Source organism: Bombina bombina, chromosome 5, assembly GCF_027579735.1.
Source record: "Bombina bombina isolate aBomBom1 chromosome 5, aBomBom1.pri, whole genome shotgun sequence".
Lineage (NCBI taxonomy): Eukaryota > Metazoa > Chordata > Amphibia > Anura > Bombinatoridae > Bombina > Bombina bombina.
In genome coordinates this window covers 349,390,388-349,406,471 of record NC_069503.1, presented here as the reverse complement: position 1 = coordinate 349,406,471, position 16,084 = coordinate 349,390,388, and the positions used below count along the sequence as shown (strand labels likewise).

Genomic DNA, 16,084 nt, shown 5'->3' with positions numbered 1-16,084 from the left:
TATTCCCGCTCCTTGCATCACGTGGCAGACATTAGCCAATCAGACTAATATATGTATACCCTGTGAGCTTGTAAAATTTGATAATGGAAGTAATTTGGAAAGTCTAAAAACGGCATGCTCATTCTGAATTGTAAGTTTTTTATTTGGACGCGAGTTTCCCTTTTATTAGTTAATGGTTTTACTATATATTGAGATAAGGGGGATTTTGTCTAAATTTAGAGAAACTGAGGTCTGCAATCCATGCAAGTTTAGCCAATTTTATTGGGTCTTGATTTCAATTAACAAAGGTTATTTGATATAAATCTACTTTTTAAGGAGCAATTTCCCTTTACATTTTATACTTTACAACTGATATAACCAGTCATTGGAAATACATTTTACTGTACTCTGACCCTTGTAATAAAGACATATTATGAGCAAAAGTACTCATAGTGCACTTCTAGTTAAACAAATGGGCAATTATACAAAGCACACATTTAAAATTAAGAAAATAGATTAATTTCCCCATATATTTTCTACTACCTCTAGTTTTCAACGGTGAACTTAATCTATGATTACATTTTTCATTTAAGATCCTCTTTCACACTTCCAGGATTTCCCAGTTTCTAAATTAAAAAATTAAATGGTTAAATCGCTACCAGGGGTAGTAGAACAAGGTTTTATGTTTTTAAAATCATGGTTCGCATTTAGATAGGTCCTTTCCTTTATTCTATATCATAAACACAGTAGAAAAATTAGACCCTCCTCCTAAATTTGAAGCTCTGTTTGAAAACTCCACCGCTATCCTACATTCTGGCCTTAGGAGACATATTACCACAGTTGGCCCGAACTATTATGAATACAATTAAATCTTCAATATCTATATCTGTTAGAGATAAATTATAAGCTTATATTACGCTGGTGCTATTCCCAGCAAAAACTAAAGATATTCTGAATACTATCAAATAGATGCTTGCATTGCACACACACAAATGACTTGGTTCATGTGGTGTTAGTGCCCTTTGATTCAGACTTTATGTACATCTGTTATAGGAAATATAGAACAAATTTTTAATATACAGTGTACACCAGGTCCCCTGATTAAGCTACTAAATAAACAACCTAATATTCGATGAAAACCAGATCTTAAACCTTCGAACCATGACGAATAGCATTGCATTTTTTGTTAGCTAAAAACTGTCAAACTGTGCCTACACGCTTTTAAGGTTGAAGGCATCAGAATTGTTGGACCTTGAATATTTATGAAAAGTAATATAATGGATTATTTTGCAATTTAAAACAACCACATGGGAACAGTGTATTAAAAACCTAAAATGCAGATGTAATCAACCCCTAAGTACATTTTTGGCTGAGGTACAGTTTCTGGCTAGTACCCCCTCAGAAGAAACAATACACTTATGACTAATCACATCATGGAACAAAGGGTATTTTAATACCAAACATGATAGTTGTCAGATTTGGTCACCCAGTAACGTTTATTGATTAAAATGTATCCTGAGAGATTCTAGTTTCTCGTATGTTGGGGATGTGTAGTTGGTGATACCTGTTGTTGTCTGTTACCTCACACTTTTACATTAGTCCAGCAAAGAAGATACATTCCTTCATATCAATAAGTTACTGACACTTTATATATTCACCAGATTTTGCTGAAGCAATTTGTCTTCTTAAAGGGAAATTGAACACATTTTATTGTGTGATTTAGGCAGACCATTGGCAATATGGTGGGCTGATTTTGGCTTTTAAAAAAACAAAAAACAATTTTTTTTGTAGCAGACTGTATTTAATATCCTTAAGATTTTTTTTTAATGCTTTAAGTAGATTTATGGAATGCTATTTCCTGTTTGTATCTACCAGTTTCTGACTAGCCTTTATGTAACGGTTTCTTTTAGGTCAAGGTCCCGAAAACATTCCCATAAAAGGTATTCACGCTCCAGGTCTAGATCCCATTCACATAGGAGGAGATCAAAAAGCAGATCATACACGCCTGAATACAGGAGGAGGAGGAGCCGCAGTCACTCCCCAATGTCTAACCGAAGAAGGCATGCTGGTAGCAGAGTGAGTGTTGCAAAAACCATAATACACTGAAACTCTGTACGGTTGAGTAAATCACATGGTATAACATTCTAGGATAGATATATAGATCTGATATACTTTTTGCATACTCGTCAAATTTTAATAAGCACACTTTCCTGGCAATTGAGTGTTAATTTGGCTACCATGTTTTCATCTTCTGGTCTTGCCTAACGCTACTTTTCCAGAATATCCTACAGTAGTCGAGACATCTTAGTTTTCCACTTCGTTTTGGTGAGATGTGTTGGAAGGGCTCTACACCAGTGTTTCTTAACCGCTGTCCTCAAGTACCCCCAACAGTCCAGGTTTTCATTATAGCTGAACCAGTGCACAGGTGAAATAATCAGCTGATGGCTGAGAGCAGGTTAGTAACCATGGTTACTGATCAGCTGAATACTCCAGCTGTGCACTGGTTCAGCTATAATGAAAACCTGACCTGTTGGGTCTACTTGAGGACTGCGGTTGAGAAACACTGCTCTACCCGATCTAATGCACTGTTTGGGTTTTAAACTTAGTTCCTCCTTGGCACAGCACCAGTATAAAAGTCTGTCTTTAAAATGTTTTTCTTCTATAAGATACGACGAGTCCACGGATTCATCCTTTATTTGTGGGATATTATCCTCCTGCTAACAGGAAGTGGCAAAGAGCACCACAGCAGAGCTGTCTATATAGCTCTTCCCTTGACTCCACCCCCCAGTCATTCTCTTTTACTACTCTAAGTACTAGGAAGGGAAAGAGGTGATAAAATGTTGTTATTTATTTTTTTTCAGCAAGTTTTTTCTCTTGTTAGGTGTATCCAGTCCACGGATCATCCATTACTTGTGGGATATTCTCCTTCCCAACAGGAAGTTGCAAGAGGATCACCCACAGCAGAGCTGCTATATAGCTCCTCCCCTCACTGCCATATCCAGTCATTCTCTTGCAAGCTCTCAACATAGCTGGAGGTAGTTAGAGGAAAGTGGTAAAATATAGTTAGTTTTTTCTTCAATCAAAAGTTTATTGTTTTTAAATGCTACCGGAGTGTACTGTTTTATCTCAGGCAGCATTTAGAAGAAGAATCTGCCTGCGTTTTTCTATGATCTTAGCAGAAGTAACTAAGATCCACTGCCGTTCTCACATATGTCTGAGGAGTGAGGTAACTTCAGAGGGAGAATGGCGTGCAGGGTATCCTGCAATAAGGTATGTGCAGTTAAGTTTTTCTAGGGATGGAATTTGCTAGAAAAGGCTGCTGATACCGGATTAATGTAAGTTAAAGCCTAAATACAGTGATTTAATAGCGACTAGTATCAGGCTTGCTATCAGAGGTATATACTCCTGATTAATGTGCAATATAAAACGTTTGCTGGCATGTTTAATCGTTTTTATATATGCTTTGGTGATAAAACTTATTGGGGCCTAGTTTTTTTCCACATGGCTGGCTTTATTTTTGCCTAGAAACAGTTTCCTGAGGCTTTCCACTGTTATAGTATAAAAGTTACAGTTGGTGCAGTTAAAATTACAAACTGTGACATTCAGCTTCCCTCAACAGTCCCCTGCATGCGATAGGCCATCTCTGAAGGGCTCAAAAGGCTTCAAAAGTAGGAGTTCAGTTGTTATGACTGTTTAAAAAACATATTTTTCGTTTTGTTAATCTGTTTTTTGTATTAAGGGGTTAATCATCCATTTGCAAGTGGGTGCAATGCTCTGCTAACTTGTTACATACACTGTAAAAATTTCGTTGGTTTAACTGCATTTTTTCACTGTTATTTCAAGTTTTGGCAAAATTTGTTTCTCTTAAAGGCACAGTAACGTTTTTTTATATTGCTTGTTAACTTGATTTAAAGTGTTTTCCAAGCTTGCTAGTCTCATTGCTAGTCTGTATAAACATGTCTGACATAGAGGAAACTCCTTGTTCATTATGTTTAAAAGCCATGGTGGAACCCCATAGGAGAATGTGTACTAAATGTATTGATTTCACTTTAAACAATAAAGATCAGCTGTTATCTTTAAAAGAATTATCACCAGAGGATTCTGACGAGGGGGAAGTTATGCCGACTAACTCTCCCCACGTGTCGGACCCTTTGACTCCCGCTCAAGGGACTCACGCTAAAATGGCGCCAAGTACATCAGACGCCCATAGCGATTACTTTGCAGGACATGGCGGCAATCATGGATAATACCCTGTCAGCGGTATTAGCCAGACTGCCTGAATTCAGAGGAAAGCGCGATAGCTCTGGGGTTAGACGTAATACAGAGCGTGCAGATGTTTTAAGGCCCATGTCTGATACTGCGTCACAATATGCAGAAGCTGAGGAAGAGCTTCAGTCTGTGGGTGACGTCTCTGACTCGGGGAAACCTGATTCAGATATGTCTACTATTAAATTTAAGCTCGAGAACCTCCGGGTGTTGCTTGGAGAGGTTTTAGCTGCAGTGCCAGAGAAATTGTGTAGACTGGATAAATACTACGCGGTGCTGGTGTGTACTGACTATTTTCCAATACCTAAAAGGTTTACAGAAATTATTACTAAGGAGTGGGACAGACCCGGTGTGCCGTTTCCCCCCCCTCCTATTTTTAGAAAAATGTTTCCAATAGACGCCACCACACGGGACTTATGGCAGACGGTCCCTAAGGTGGAGGGAGCAGTTTCTACTTTAGCAAAGCGTACCACTATCCCTGTCGAGGACAGTTGTGCTTTTTCAGATCCAATGGATAAAAAATTAGGTTACCTTAAGAAAATGTTTATTTAACAAGGTTTTATCCTGTAGCCCCTTGCATGCATTGCTCCTGTCACTGCTGCTGCGGCGTTCTGGTTTGAGTCTCTGGAAGAGGCCTTTCAGACAGCTACTCCATTGACTGAAATACTTGACAAGCTTAGAACACTTAAGCTAGCTAATTCTTTTGTTTCTGATGCCATTGTTCATTTGACTAAACGAACGGCTAGGAATTCTGGATTCGCCATCCAGGCGCGTAGGGCGCTATGGCTTAAATCTTGGTCAGCTGACGTGACTTCAAAGTCTAAATTACTTAACATTCCCTTCAAGGGGCAGACCCTATTCGGGCCTGGTTTGAAGGAAATATTGCTGACATTACTGGAGGTAAGGGTCATACCCTTCCTCAGGACAGGGCCAAATCAAGGGCCAAACAGTCTAATTTTCGTGCCTTTCGAAACTTCAAGGCAGGTGCAGCATCAACTTCCTCTGCTACAAAACAAGAGGGAACTTTTGCGCAATCCAAGCCAGCCTGGAAATCTAACCAGGCCTGGAGCAAAGGCAAGCAGGCCAGAAAGCCTGCTGCTGCCTCTAAGACAGCATGAAGGAACGGCCCCCTATTCGGTAACGGATCTAGTAGGGGGCAGACTTTCTCTCTTCGCCCAGGCGTGGGCAAGATATGTTCAGGATCCCTGGGCGTTGGAGATCATATCGCAGGGATATCTTCTGGACTTCAAAGCTTCCCCCCCACAAGGGAGATTTCACCTTTCGAGATTATCTGTAAACCAGATAAAGAAAGAGGCATTCTTACGCTGTGTGCAAGACCTCCTAATAATGGGAGTGATCCATCCAGTTCCACAGATGGAACAAGGACAGGGATTTTATTCAAATCTGTTTGTGGTTCCCAAAAAAGAGGGAACCTTCAGACCAATTTTGGATCTAAAGATCTTAAACAAATTCCTCAGAGTTCCATTGTTCAAAATGGAAACTATTCGGACAATCCTACCTATGATCCAGGAGGGTCAGTACATGACCACAGTGGATTTGAAGGATGCTTACCTTCACATACCGATTCACAAAGATCATCATCGGTTCCTAAGGTTTGCATTTCTAGACAGGCATTACCAGTTTGTGGCTCTTCCTTTGGGTTAGCTACAGCCCCAAGAATTTTTACAATGGTTCTGGGGTCTCTTCTGGCGGTCCTAAGACCACGGGGCATAGCAGTGGCCCCTTATCTAGACGACATCCTGATACAGGCGTCATACTTCCAAATTGCCAAATCTCATACGGACATAGTGTTGGCATTTGAGGTCGCATGGGTGGAAAGTGAACGAGGGAAAGAGTTCTGTATCACCCCTCACAAGGGTTTCATTCCTAGGAACTCTGAGATTCTGTAGAAATAATAATTTTCCTTACGGAGTCCAGGTTATCAAAGCTTCTAAATTCCTGCCATGTTCTTCACTACATTCTGCGCCCTTCGGTGGCTCAGTGCATGGAAGTGATCGGCTTAATGGTAGCGGCGATGGACATAGTGCCATTTGCGCGCCTACATCTCAGACCGCTGCAATTATGCATGCTCAGTCAGTGGAATGGGGATTACACAGATTTGTCCCCTCTGCTAAATCTGGATCAAGAGACAAGAGATTCTCTTCTCTGGTGGCTATCTCGGGTTGATCTGTCCAAAGGTATGACCTTTCGCAGGCCAGATTGGACAATTGTAACAGATGCCAGCCTTCTAGGTTGGAGTGCAGTCTGGAATTCCCTGAAGGCTCGGGGATCGTGGACTCAGGAGGAGAAACTCCTCCCAATAAATATTCTGGAGTTAAAAGCAATATTCAATGCTCTTCTAGCTTGGCCTCAGTTAGCAACCCTGAGGTTCATCGGATTTCAGTCAGACAACATCACGACAGGAACAGGAGCTCCCTAGCGATGTTAGAAGTCTCCAAGATAATTCGCTGGGCAGAGACTAACTCTTGCCATCTATCAGCGATCCATATCCCAGGTGTAGAGAACTGGGAGGCGGATTTTCTAAGTCAGACTTTTCATCCGGGGTAGTGGGAACTCCATCCGGAGGTGTTTGCTCAATTGGTTCATCGTTGGGGCAAACCAGAGTTGGATCTCATGGCGTCTCGCCAGAACGCCAAGCTTCCTTGTTACGGGTCCAGGTCCAGGGACCCAGAAGCGACGCTGATAGATGCTCTAGCAGCACCGTGCTTCAACCTGGCTTATGTGTTTCCACCGTTTCTTCTGCTCCCTCGACTGATTGCCAAAATCAAACAGGAGAGAGCATCGGTGATCTTGATCGCGCCTGCGTGGCCACGCAGGACCTGGTATGCAGACCTGGTGGACATGTCATCCTTTCCACCTTGGCCTCTGCCTCTGAGACAAGACCACCTACTACAAGGTCCTTTCAATCATCCAAATCTAATTTTTCTGAGACTGACTGCCTGGAGATTGAACTCTTGATTTTATCAAGGCGTGGCTTCTCCTAGTCAGTCATTGATACCTTAATACAGGCACGAAAGCCTGTAACCAGGAAAATCTACCATAAGATATGGCGCAAATATCTTCATTAGTGCGAATCCAAGAATTACTCATGGAGTAAGGTTAGGATTCCTAGGATATTGTCCTTTCTGCAAGAGGGTTTGGATAAAGGATTATCAGCTAGTTCTTTAAAGGGACAGATTTCTGCTCTGTCTATCCTTTTGCACAAGCGTCTGGCACAAGTTCCAGACGTCCAGGCATTTTGTCAGGCTTTGGTTAGAATTAAGCCTGTATTTAAACCTGTTGCTCATCCATGGAGCTTAAACTTGGTTCTTAAGGTTCTTCAAGGAGTTCCGTTTGAACCCCTTCATTCCATTGATATCAAACTTTTATCTTTGAAAGTTCTGTTTTTGATGGCTATTTCCTCGGCTCGTAGAGTCTCTGAGTTATCAGCTTTACAATGTGATTCTCCTTATCTGATTTTCCATACAGATAAAGTAGTTCTGCGTACAAAACCTGGGTTTTTACCTAAGGTAGTTTCCAAAAAGAATATCAATCAAGAGATTGTTGTTCCATCATTGTGTCCTAATCCTCCTTCAAAGAAGGAAAGTCTTTTACATAATTTGGACTTAGTCCGTGCTTTAAAGTTTTACTTACAAGCGACTAAAGATTTTCGTCAAACATCTTCCCTGTTTGTTGTTTACTCTGGACAGAGTAGAGGTCAAAAGGCTTCGGCAACCTCTTTCTTTTTGGCTGGACAGCAGCCCCCTGAAAGGATTACAGCTCATTCTACTAGAGCTGTGGCTTCCACCTGGGCCTTTAAAAATGAGGCTTCTGTTGAACAGATTTGCAAAGCGGCGACTTGGTCTTCGCTTCATACCTTTTCAAAATTTTACAAATATTATACTTTTGCTTCTTCGGAGGCTATTTTTGGGAGAAAGGTTCTACAGGCAGTGGTCCCTTCCGTTTAAGTACCTGCCTTGTCCCTCCCTTCATCCGTGTACTTTAGCTTTGGTATTGGTATCCCACAAGTAATGGATGATCCGTGGACTGGATACACCACAAGAAAAATAAATTTATCAGGTAAGCATAAATTATGTTTTTATTTTAAATGCTACCGGTGTGTACTATTTTCCCTCAGACAGCAGATGGATGAAGACTTCTGCCTGGAGGCTGATGATCTTACTAAGATCCAGTGCAGTTCCCACAGAATGGCTGAGGAGTACTTAAGAAACTTCAGTGTGAGTAACGTTTTCATGCTATAAGCAGTGAGGTATGTTCAGTCATTTTTTTTCTGGAGAGACTGTTATTTCAGAATTGGCTGACAGTGTCCCCATGAGGGAGAGGGTAAGCAGTATTCCTAAAGTATAGAGAGGGGTATTACTGAGCTTGCATATATGGGCTATATACAAATCGTTGACACTGATGTTTGAATGTTTGTGGGCAAACGTTTACATGTTTGGGAGTGCAGTTAACGTTTTTAAAAGAGACTTTTTTATGCTTTATTTAAGAAGGGTACACATGGCTTCATTTCTGGGTTTCTGAACCCACATGGCTAGGTTTTTAGACCGCTCTGGTGCGGTTAATTTGGGCTGTGAGACATCGAGGGAGATGGGCGGGGTCTATTTTCACGCCTCAGTTGCACAGTTGTTTTTCTCAAGCAAGCTCCAAATATTGGGCCAAAACAAAGGTTTAACCTGGTTTTACAGACCCCTGAGGGCAGGTAGGCGCCACAGCAGGTGCTTTTCATTGAAATAAACGTTTTGTATTTTTCCGTTTTTTCCTGTAAGGGTTAAGTATTCCTTTCCTTGTGGGGCAAACTTAGCTGCAGAATTGGGATCCTTCAACCATAAAATTGGGACAATTTTTATTGTTTTTAAGCAGTTTTGGAAAAATTTTATGCTTTTTTTTTTCTTTTAAAGGCGCAGTACCGTTTTTTAAGATTATTTTTTCAAGCCTTTTTTGTGGTCATTACTAGCCTGTTTAACATGTCAGACATTGAGGAAAGCCAATGTTCCATGTGTTTAGAAGCCATTGTGGAACCCCCACTTAAAATGTGTCCCTCATGTACTGAAAGGGCCTTACATTGCAAAGAACATATTTTAGATGATAAAAGTATGTTGCAGGATGATTCTCAGTCAGAAGAGAATCAGGTTTTGCCATCTACTTCTCCCCAAGTGTCACAACCTTTAACGCCTGCACAAGCGACGCCAAGTACTTCTAGTGCGTTTAATCCTTTCACCCTGCAAGATATGGCCGCAGTTATGTCTACTACCCTCACAGAGGTATTATCTAAACTGCCTGATTTGCAGGGGAAGCACAGTAGGTCCGGTATATGAGTAAATGCTGAGCCCTCTGACACTTTATTAGCCATCTCCGATGTATCCTCACAATGCTCTGAATAGGGGGTAGGGGAATTGCTGTCTGAGGGAGAGCTTTCTGATTCCGGAAAGATGTTCCAAACAGACTCAGATATGACGGCTTTTAAGTTTAAGCTTGAACACCTCCGCTTGTTACTCAGGGAGGTTTTAGCGACTGGATGACTGTGACCCTATTGTAATTCCTCCAGAGAAATTGTGTAAAATGGATAGATATCTAGAGGTTCCTTCTTGCACTGTTTTCCCGGTCCCTAAGAGGATTTTGGACATTGTTATTAAGGAATGGGATAGACCAGGCATTCCGTTCTCTCCCCCTCCTACTTTTAATAAAATGTTTCCTATATCCGACACCATTCGGGATTAGTGGCAGACGGTCCCTAAGGTGGAGGGAGCCGTTTCTACCCTAGCTAAGTGTACAACTATACCTATTGAGGACAGTTGTGCTTTCAAAGATCCTATGGATAAAAAAATAGAGGGTCTTCTAAAGAAAATATTTATTCATCAGGGTTTTCTTCTGCAACCTATAGCGTGCATTGTTCCTGTAACTACTGCAGCTGCTTTTTGGTTCGAGGCTCTTGAGGAGGCTCTTAAGGTTGAAATCCTATTGGATGAGATTTTAGATAGAATTAAGGCTCTCAAGCTAGCTAATTCTTTTATTACAGATGCCGCTTTTCAACTGGCTGAATTAGTGGAAAATTCAGGCTTTGCCATTTTGGCGCGTAGAGCGTTATGACTTAAGTCTTGGTCTGCTGATGTGTCATCAAAATCTAAGCTATTAGCTATTCCTTTCAAGGTTAAGACCCTATTCGGGCCTGAACTGAAGGAGATAATTTCCGACATCACTGGAGGAAAAGGCCATGCCCTTCCTCAGGATAAGACAAATAGAATGAGGGCCAAACAGAATAATTTTCGTTCCTTTCGAAACCTCAAAGGTGGTCCCGCTACCTCCTCCCCTGCCACAAAGCAGGAGGGGAATTTTGCTCAATCCAAGTCAGTCTGGAGACCTAACCAGACCTGGAATAAAGGTAAACAGGCCAAGAAGCCTGCTGCTGCTACCAAGACAGCATGAAGGGGCAGCCCCCGATCCGGGACCGGATCTAGTGGGGGGCAGACTTTCTCTCTTCGCTCAGGCTTGGGCAAGAGACGTTCAGGATTCCTGGGCATTAGAAATTGTGACCCAGGGGTTTATCTTCTAGAATTCAAAGATTCTCCTCCAAGGGGGAGATTTAATCTTTCACGGTTGTCTGTAAACCAGACAAAAAGAGGCGTTCTTACGCTGTGTAGAAGACCTATATACTATGGGGGTAATCTGCCCAGTTCCAAAAGCAGAACAGGGGCAGGGGTTTTACTCCAATCTGTTTGTGGTTCCCAAAAAAGAGGGAACCTTCAGACTGATTTTAGATCTCAAGATCCTAAACAAATTTCTCAGTGTCCCATCCTTCAAGATGGAGACCATTCGGACAATTTTACCAATGATCCAGGAGGATCAATATATGACCACCGTGGATTTGAAGGATGCGTATCTTCACATTCCTATCCGCAAAGATCGTCACCAGTTCCTCAGGTTCGCCTTCCTGGACAAGCATTACCAGTTTGTGGCTCTTCCTTTCGGGTTGGCCACAGCTCCCAGAATTTTCACAAAGGTACTAGGGTCCCTTCTGGCGGTTCTAAGGCCCCGGGGCATAGAAGTGGCGCCCTATCTGGACGATATCTTGATTCAGGTGTCAACTTACCAACTAGCCAAATCTCACACGGACATCATGTTGGCTTTTCTAAGATCTCACGGGTGGAAGGTGAACATAAAGAAGAGTTCACTTGTCCCTCTCACAAGAGTTCCATTCCTAGGAACTCTGATAGACTCGGTAGACATGAAAATTTTTCTGACAGAGGTCAGAAAATCAAAGATTTTAACCACCTGTCGAGCACTTCATTTCATTCCTCGGCCGTCAGTGGCTCAGTGTATGGAGGTAATTGGACTAATGATAGCGGCAATGGACACCGTTCCGTTTGCTCGCTTGCATCTCAGACCACTGCAACTATGCATGCTCAGAAAGTGGAATGGGGACTATGCAAATTTATCTCCTCATAAATCTGAATAAAGAGACCAGAGACTCTCTCCTTTGGTGGTTGTCACAGGATCATCTGCCCCAGGGAATGTTTCCACAGGCCAGCATCGGTCATAGTGACGACGGACGCCAGCCTATTGGGCTGGGGTGCAGTCTGGAATTCCCTTAAAGGCACAGGGTGTGTGGACTCAGGAGGAGGCTCTCCTTCCAATAAATATTCTAGAACTGAGAGCGATATTAAACGCGCTTCAGGCGTGGCCTCATCTGGCTTCGGCCAAATTTATAAGATTCCAGTCGGACAATATCACGACTGTGGCATATATCAATCATCAAGGGGGAACAAGAGTTCTCTAGCGATGATAGAAGTTTCCAAAATAATTTGATGGGCAGAGACTCACTCTTGCCATCTATCAGCAATCTATATCCCAAGAGTGGAGAACTGGGAAGCGGATTTTCTAAGTCGACATACTTTTCGTCCGGGGGAGTGGGAGCTCCATCCGGAGGTGTTTACACAATTGATTCGTCAATGGGGCACACCAGAATTGGATCTTATGGCATCTCGTCAGAATGCCAAACTTCCTTGTTACAGGTCCAGATCGAGGGATCCCCAAGCAGTACTGATAGATGCCCTAGCAGTACCTTGGTCGTTCAACCTGGCTTATGTGTTTCCTCTTTTTCCTCTCCTTCCTCGTCTGATTGCCAGAATCAAACAGGAGAGGGCTTCGGTAATTTTGATAGCACCTGCGTGGCCATGCAGGACTTGGTATGCAGACCTGGTGGAAATGTCATCTCTGCCACCGTGGAAACTGCCACTGAGACAGGACCTTCTCATTCAAGGTCCTTTCCAGCATCCAGATCTAGTTTCTCTGCGGCTGACTGCCTGGAGATTGAACGCTTGATTTTATCTAAGCGGGGATTCTCTGAGTCGGTCATAGATACCTTGATTCAGGCTCGAAAGCCTGTCACTAGGAAAATTTAGTATAAGATATGGCGTAAATATCTTTATTGGTGCGAATCCAAAGGCTACTCATGGAGTAAAATCAGGATTCCTAGGATTTTGTCCTTTCTCCAAGAAGGATTGGAGAAGGTTTTATAAGCTAGTTCCCTAAAGGGACAGAGATTTGCTCTATCAATTTTACTGCACAAGCGGCTGGTGGATGTTCCAGTCGTTTTGTCAGGCTTTGGTTAGAATCAAGCCATTGTTTAAACCTATTGCTCCGCCATGGAGTTTGAAATTAGTTCAAGGGGTTCCGTTTGAACCTATGCATTCCGTAGATATTACGCTTCTATCTTGGAAAGTTCTGTTTTTAGTTGCTATCTCTTCGGCTCAAAGAGTTTCTGAACTATCTGCATTGCAATGCGACTCGCCTTATCTTGTTTTCCATTCTGATAAGGTGGTTTTGCGAACCAAACCTGGATTCTTCCCTAAGGTTGTTACTAATAAGAATATTAATCAGGAAATTGTTGTTCCTTCTGTGTCCTAACCCTTCTTGTTAGAAGGAGCGTCTTTTACACAACTTGGACGTGGTTCGTGCTTTGACGGAAATCTTTGGTCGCTTGTAAGCTGGACAGCAGCCTTCTGAAAGGATTACAGCGCACTCTACTAGAGCGGTGGCTTCCACATGGGCTTTTAAAAACGATGCTTCTGTTGAACAGATTTGTAAGGCTGCGACTTGGTCTTCATACCTTTTCCAAATTTTACAAATTGGATACTTTTGCTTCTTCTGAGGCTATTTTTGGGAGAAAAGTTCGTCAAGCAGTGGTGCCTTCTGTTTAGGCATCTGTCTTGTCCCTCCAGTTCATCTGTGTCCTGTAGCTTTGGCATTGTATCCCACAAGTAAAGGATGAATCCGTGGACTCTTTGTATCTTATAGAAGAAAAGTAAATTTATGCTTACCTGATAAATTGATTTCTTCTATGATACGACGAGTCCACGGCCCGCCCTGTCATTTTAAGACAGATTATATTTTTTGATTTAAAACTTCAGTCACCTCTGCACCTTTTAGTTTCTCCTTTTTCTTTCTATACCTTCCGTCGAATGACTGGGGGGTGGAGTCAAGGGAGGAGCTATATAGACAGCTCTGCTGTGGTTTTCTTTGCCACTTCCTGTTAGCAGGAGGATAATATCCCACAAGTAAAGGATGAATCTGTAGACTCGTCGTATCATAGAAGAAATCAATTTATCAGGTAAGCATACATTTACTTTTTACACACTTATTTTTAATTTTTTTTAAATACCCAGGTAGCCCTCAGTTTACGCCGGGGTTAGGTTCCAGAAGGAATGGTTGTAAATCGAAACCATTGTAAATTGAAACCCAGTTTATAATGTAAGTCAATGGGAAGTGAGGGAGTTAGGTTCCAGGCCCCTCTCAAAATTGTCATAAGTAACACCTAATACATTATTTTTAAAGCTTTGAAATGAAGACTTTAAATGCTAAACAGCATTATAAACTTAAGAAAATAATCACACAACACAGAATATATAATTAAACTAAGTTAAATTAACAAACATTTGCTAAACAGCATTATAAACCTAATAAAATAATCACACAACACAGACTTCACTTGCATTTTTCTGCAAACAGTTATTTCTATGCATTCCAATCTGGACTGATTTATAGACAGGAAGATCTTGTTCCTTTGAAGTCTGCTCGATAGCTTAGGTCTGGTTAAAATGATTAATTTCAGCTTGCTTGGCTTTGCTGCAACACAAGCGGACAGCTTCACCTACTGGCTACTTTAATAAATGCACTGCTTCTCAATGCTTTTTAATAGCAGTCACATGACTGGGAAAAAAAGGTTGTTATTCTGAAACGGTGTAAATTGAACCGTTGTAAAACGAGGGCCACCTGTATAGGATTTTATGGTCTCCATTAAATCTGCTTTGCTCATGTGTGATACTTTTGAGTCCAACATCCCTTTGAATGTTACTTGCATGCAAACATGACATTAAAGCCAGCAGGAGGTGTATTTGTGCTCGGCTGAAATTCACATCCCATGTCTGCTCGCTGTTATGGGATATCCCATGACTATTACATTTATAAACATTTTGAAAGCTTATTGTAAAATCTAAATATATCGTTGTTTTCCTTCTCCAGTCAAATCCAGATCCAAACTGTTGCGTTGGTGTCTTCGGCTTAAGTTTATACACAACAGAAAGAGACATACGAGAAGTGTTTTCCCGTTATGGCCCACTTGCTGGTGTCAATGTAGTTTATGACCAACGGACTGGACGTTCAAGGGGATTTGCCTTTGTCTACTTCGAGCGCATTGAAGATTCCAGAGAGGTATTGGGGGCTCGTAGTGTTAACATTTAAAACTATATTTAGAAATGTGCATTGCAGGGAAGTGAGGGTGGGACATAATTTTACCTGCAACACCTTATATGGTATACAGTTGCCAATTTTAAAATTGCATTTTCTAGAAATAGTTATAAAAAATTATACCTTGTTCTTGTATTATAAAGTATTTTGATTTTTCTAAATAGGATTAAATATTAAATATTAAGTGACCAGCAGTATTCTTAAAGGGACAGTCAATTCCAAAAAAACTCATTTTTCAAATAGGGCATGTAATTTTAAACAACTTTCCAATTTACTTTTATTAACAATTTTGCTTTGTTCTCTTGGTATTCTAGTTGAAAGCAAATTTAGGAAGACTCATATGATAATTTCTAAGCCCTTGAAGCTCGCCTCTATTTACTTTTCACAGCAGGGGAGAGCAAGCTCATGTAGGCCATATAGATAGCATTGTGATCACGCCCGTGGCTAGTGGCAGACACTGCACCAATTGGCCAAAATGCAACTATATGCAAAATAACTAAGTCATGTGATTAGGGGCGGTCAGAAGATGCTTAGATACAAGTTAGTCACAGAAGTAAAAAGTGTATTAATATAACAGTGTTGGTTTTGCAAAAAACTGGGGAATGGGTAATAAAGGGATTATCTATCTTTTTAAACAACAAAAAATCTGCTGTTGACTGTCCCTTTAAGTATTGACTTAACCATATATATCTTGCTTTGGACACTATGCAAAGCTTTTACATGCTTAGTAACCTGCATGACCTTATTAGCCCAAATAAGCATGTGCAGCCCTCTACGTCCGCTTTTTATAAATAGCCATGTCTATCACTAAACTATTACAGGTTTGAGTGGAAGCCATGATGAATGCTCTGTGAAACCCAAACTGGTTGTGTGTAAACCTTTCCAAAGCAAATTTAACACCTAGTTTGCTGCACGTTTCCATGGGTAGACGATGCAAGTCATGGTCATTATGTTAACCTACTGCAAAGCAATGCTTGTACGCATCAGGGGTTACACTTGTGAAGTCTACAGGGTCAGGTTGTGTTTCTGTGGACTGGAAAACTGTTCAGGGTTGAGGCATACAAATGCATAGGAA

The 16,084-nt window shown here is 41.5% G+C and overlaps 1 protein-coding gene across 1 annotated transcript in view; it reads left to right on the top strand.

Annotated features, from left to right (window-relative positions):
* TRA2A (transformer 2 alpha homolog) overlaps positions 1-16,084 on the top strand; it is an 87,529-nt gene that overhangs the window by 27,246 nt on the left and 44,199 nt on the right. Inside the window, exons 3-4 of the mRNA XM_053714147.1 lie at positions 1,890-2,055; positions 14,785-14,973. Of these exons, the coding sequence (XP_053570122.1) occupies positions 1,890-2,055; positions 14,785-14,973 (355 nt within the window). The remainder of the gene's footprint in view (positions 1-1,889; positions 2,056-14,784; positions 14,974-16,084) is intronic.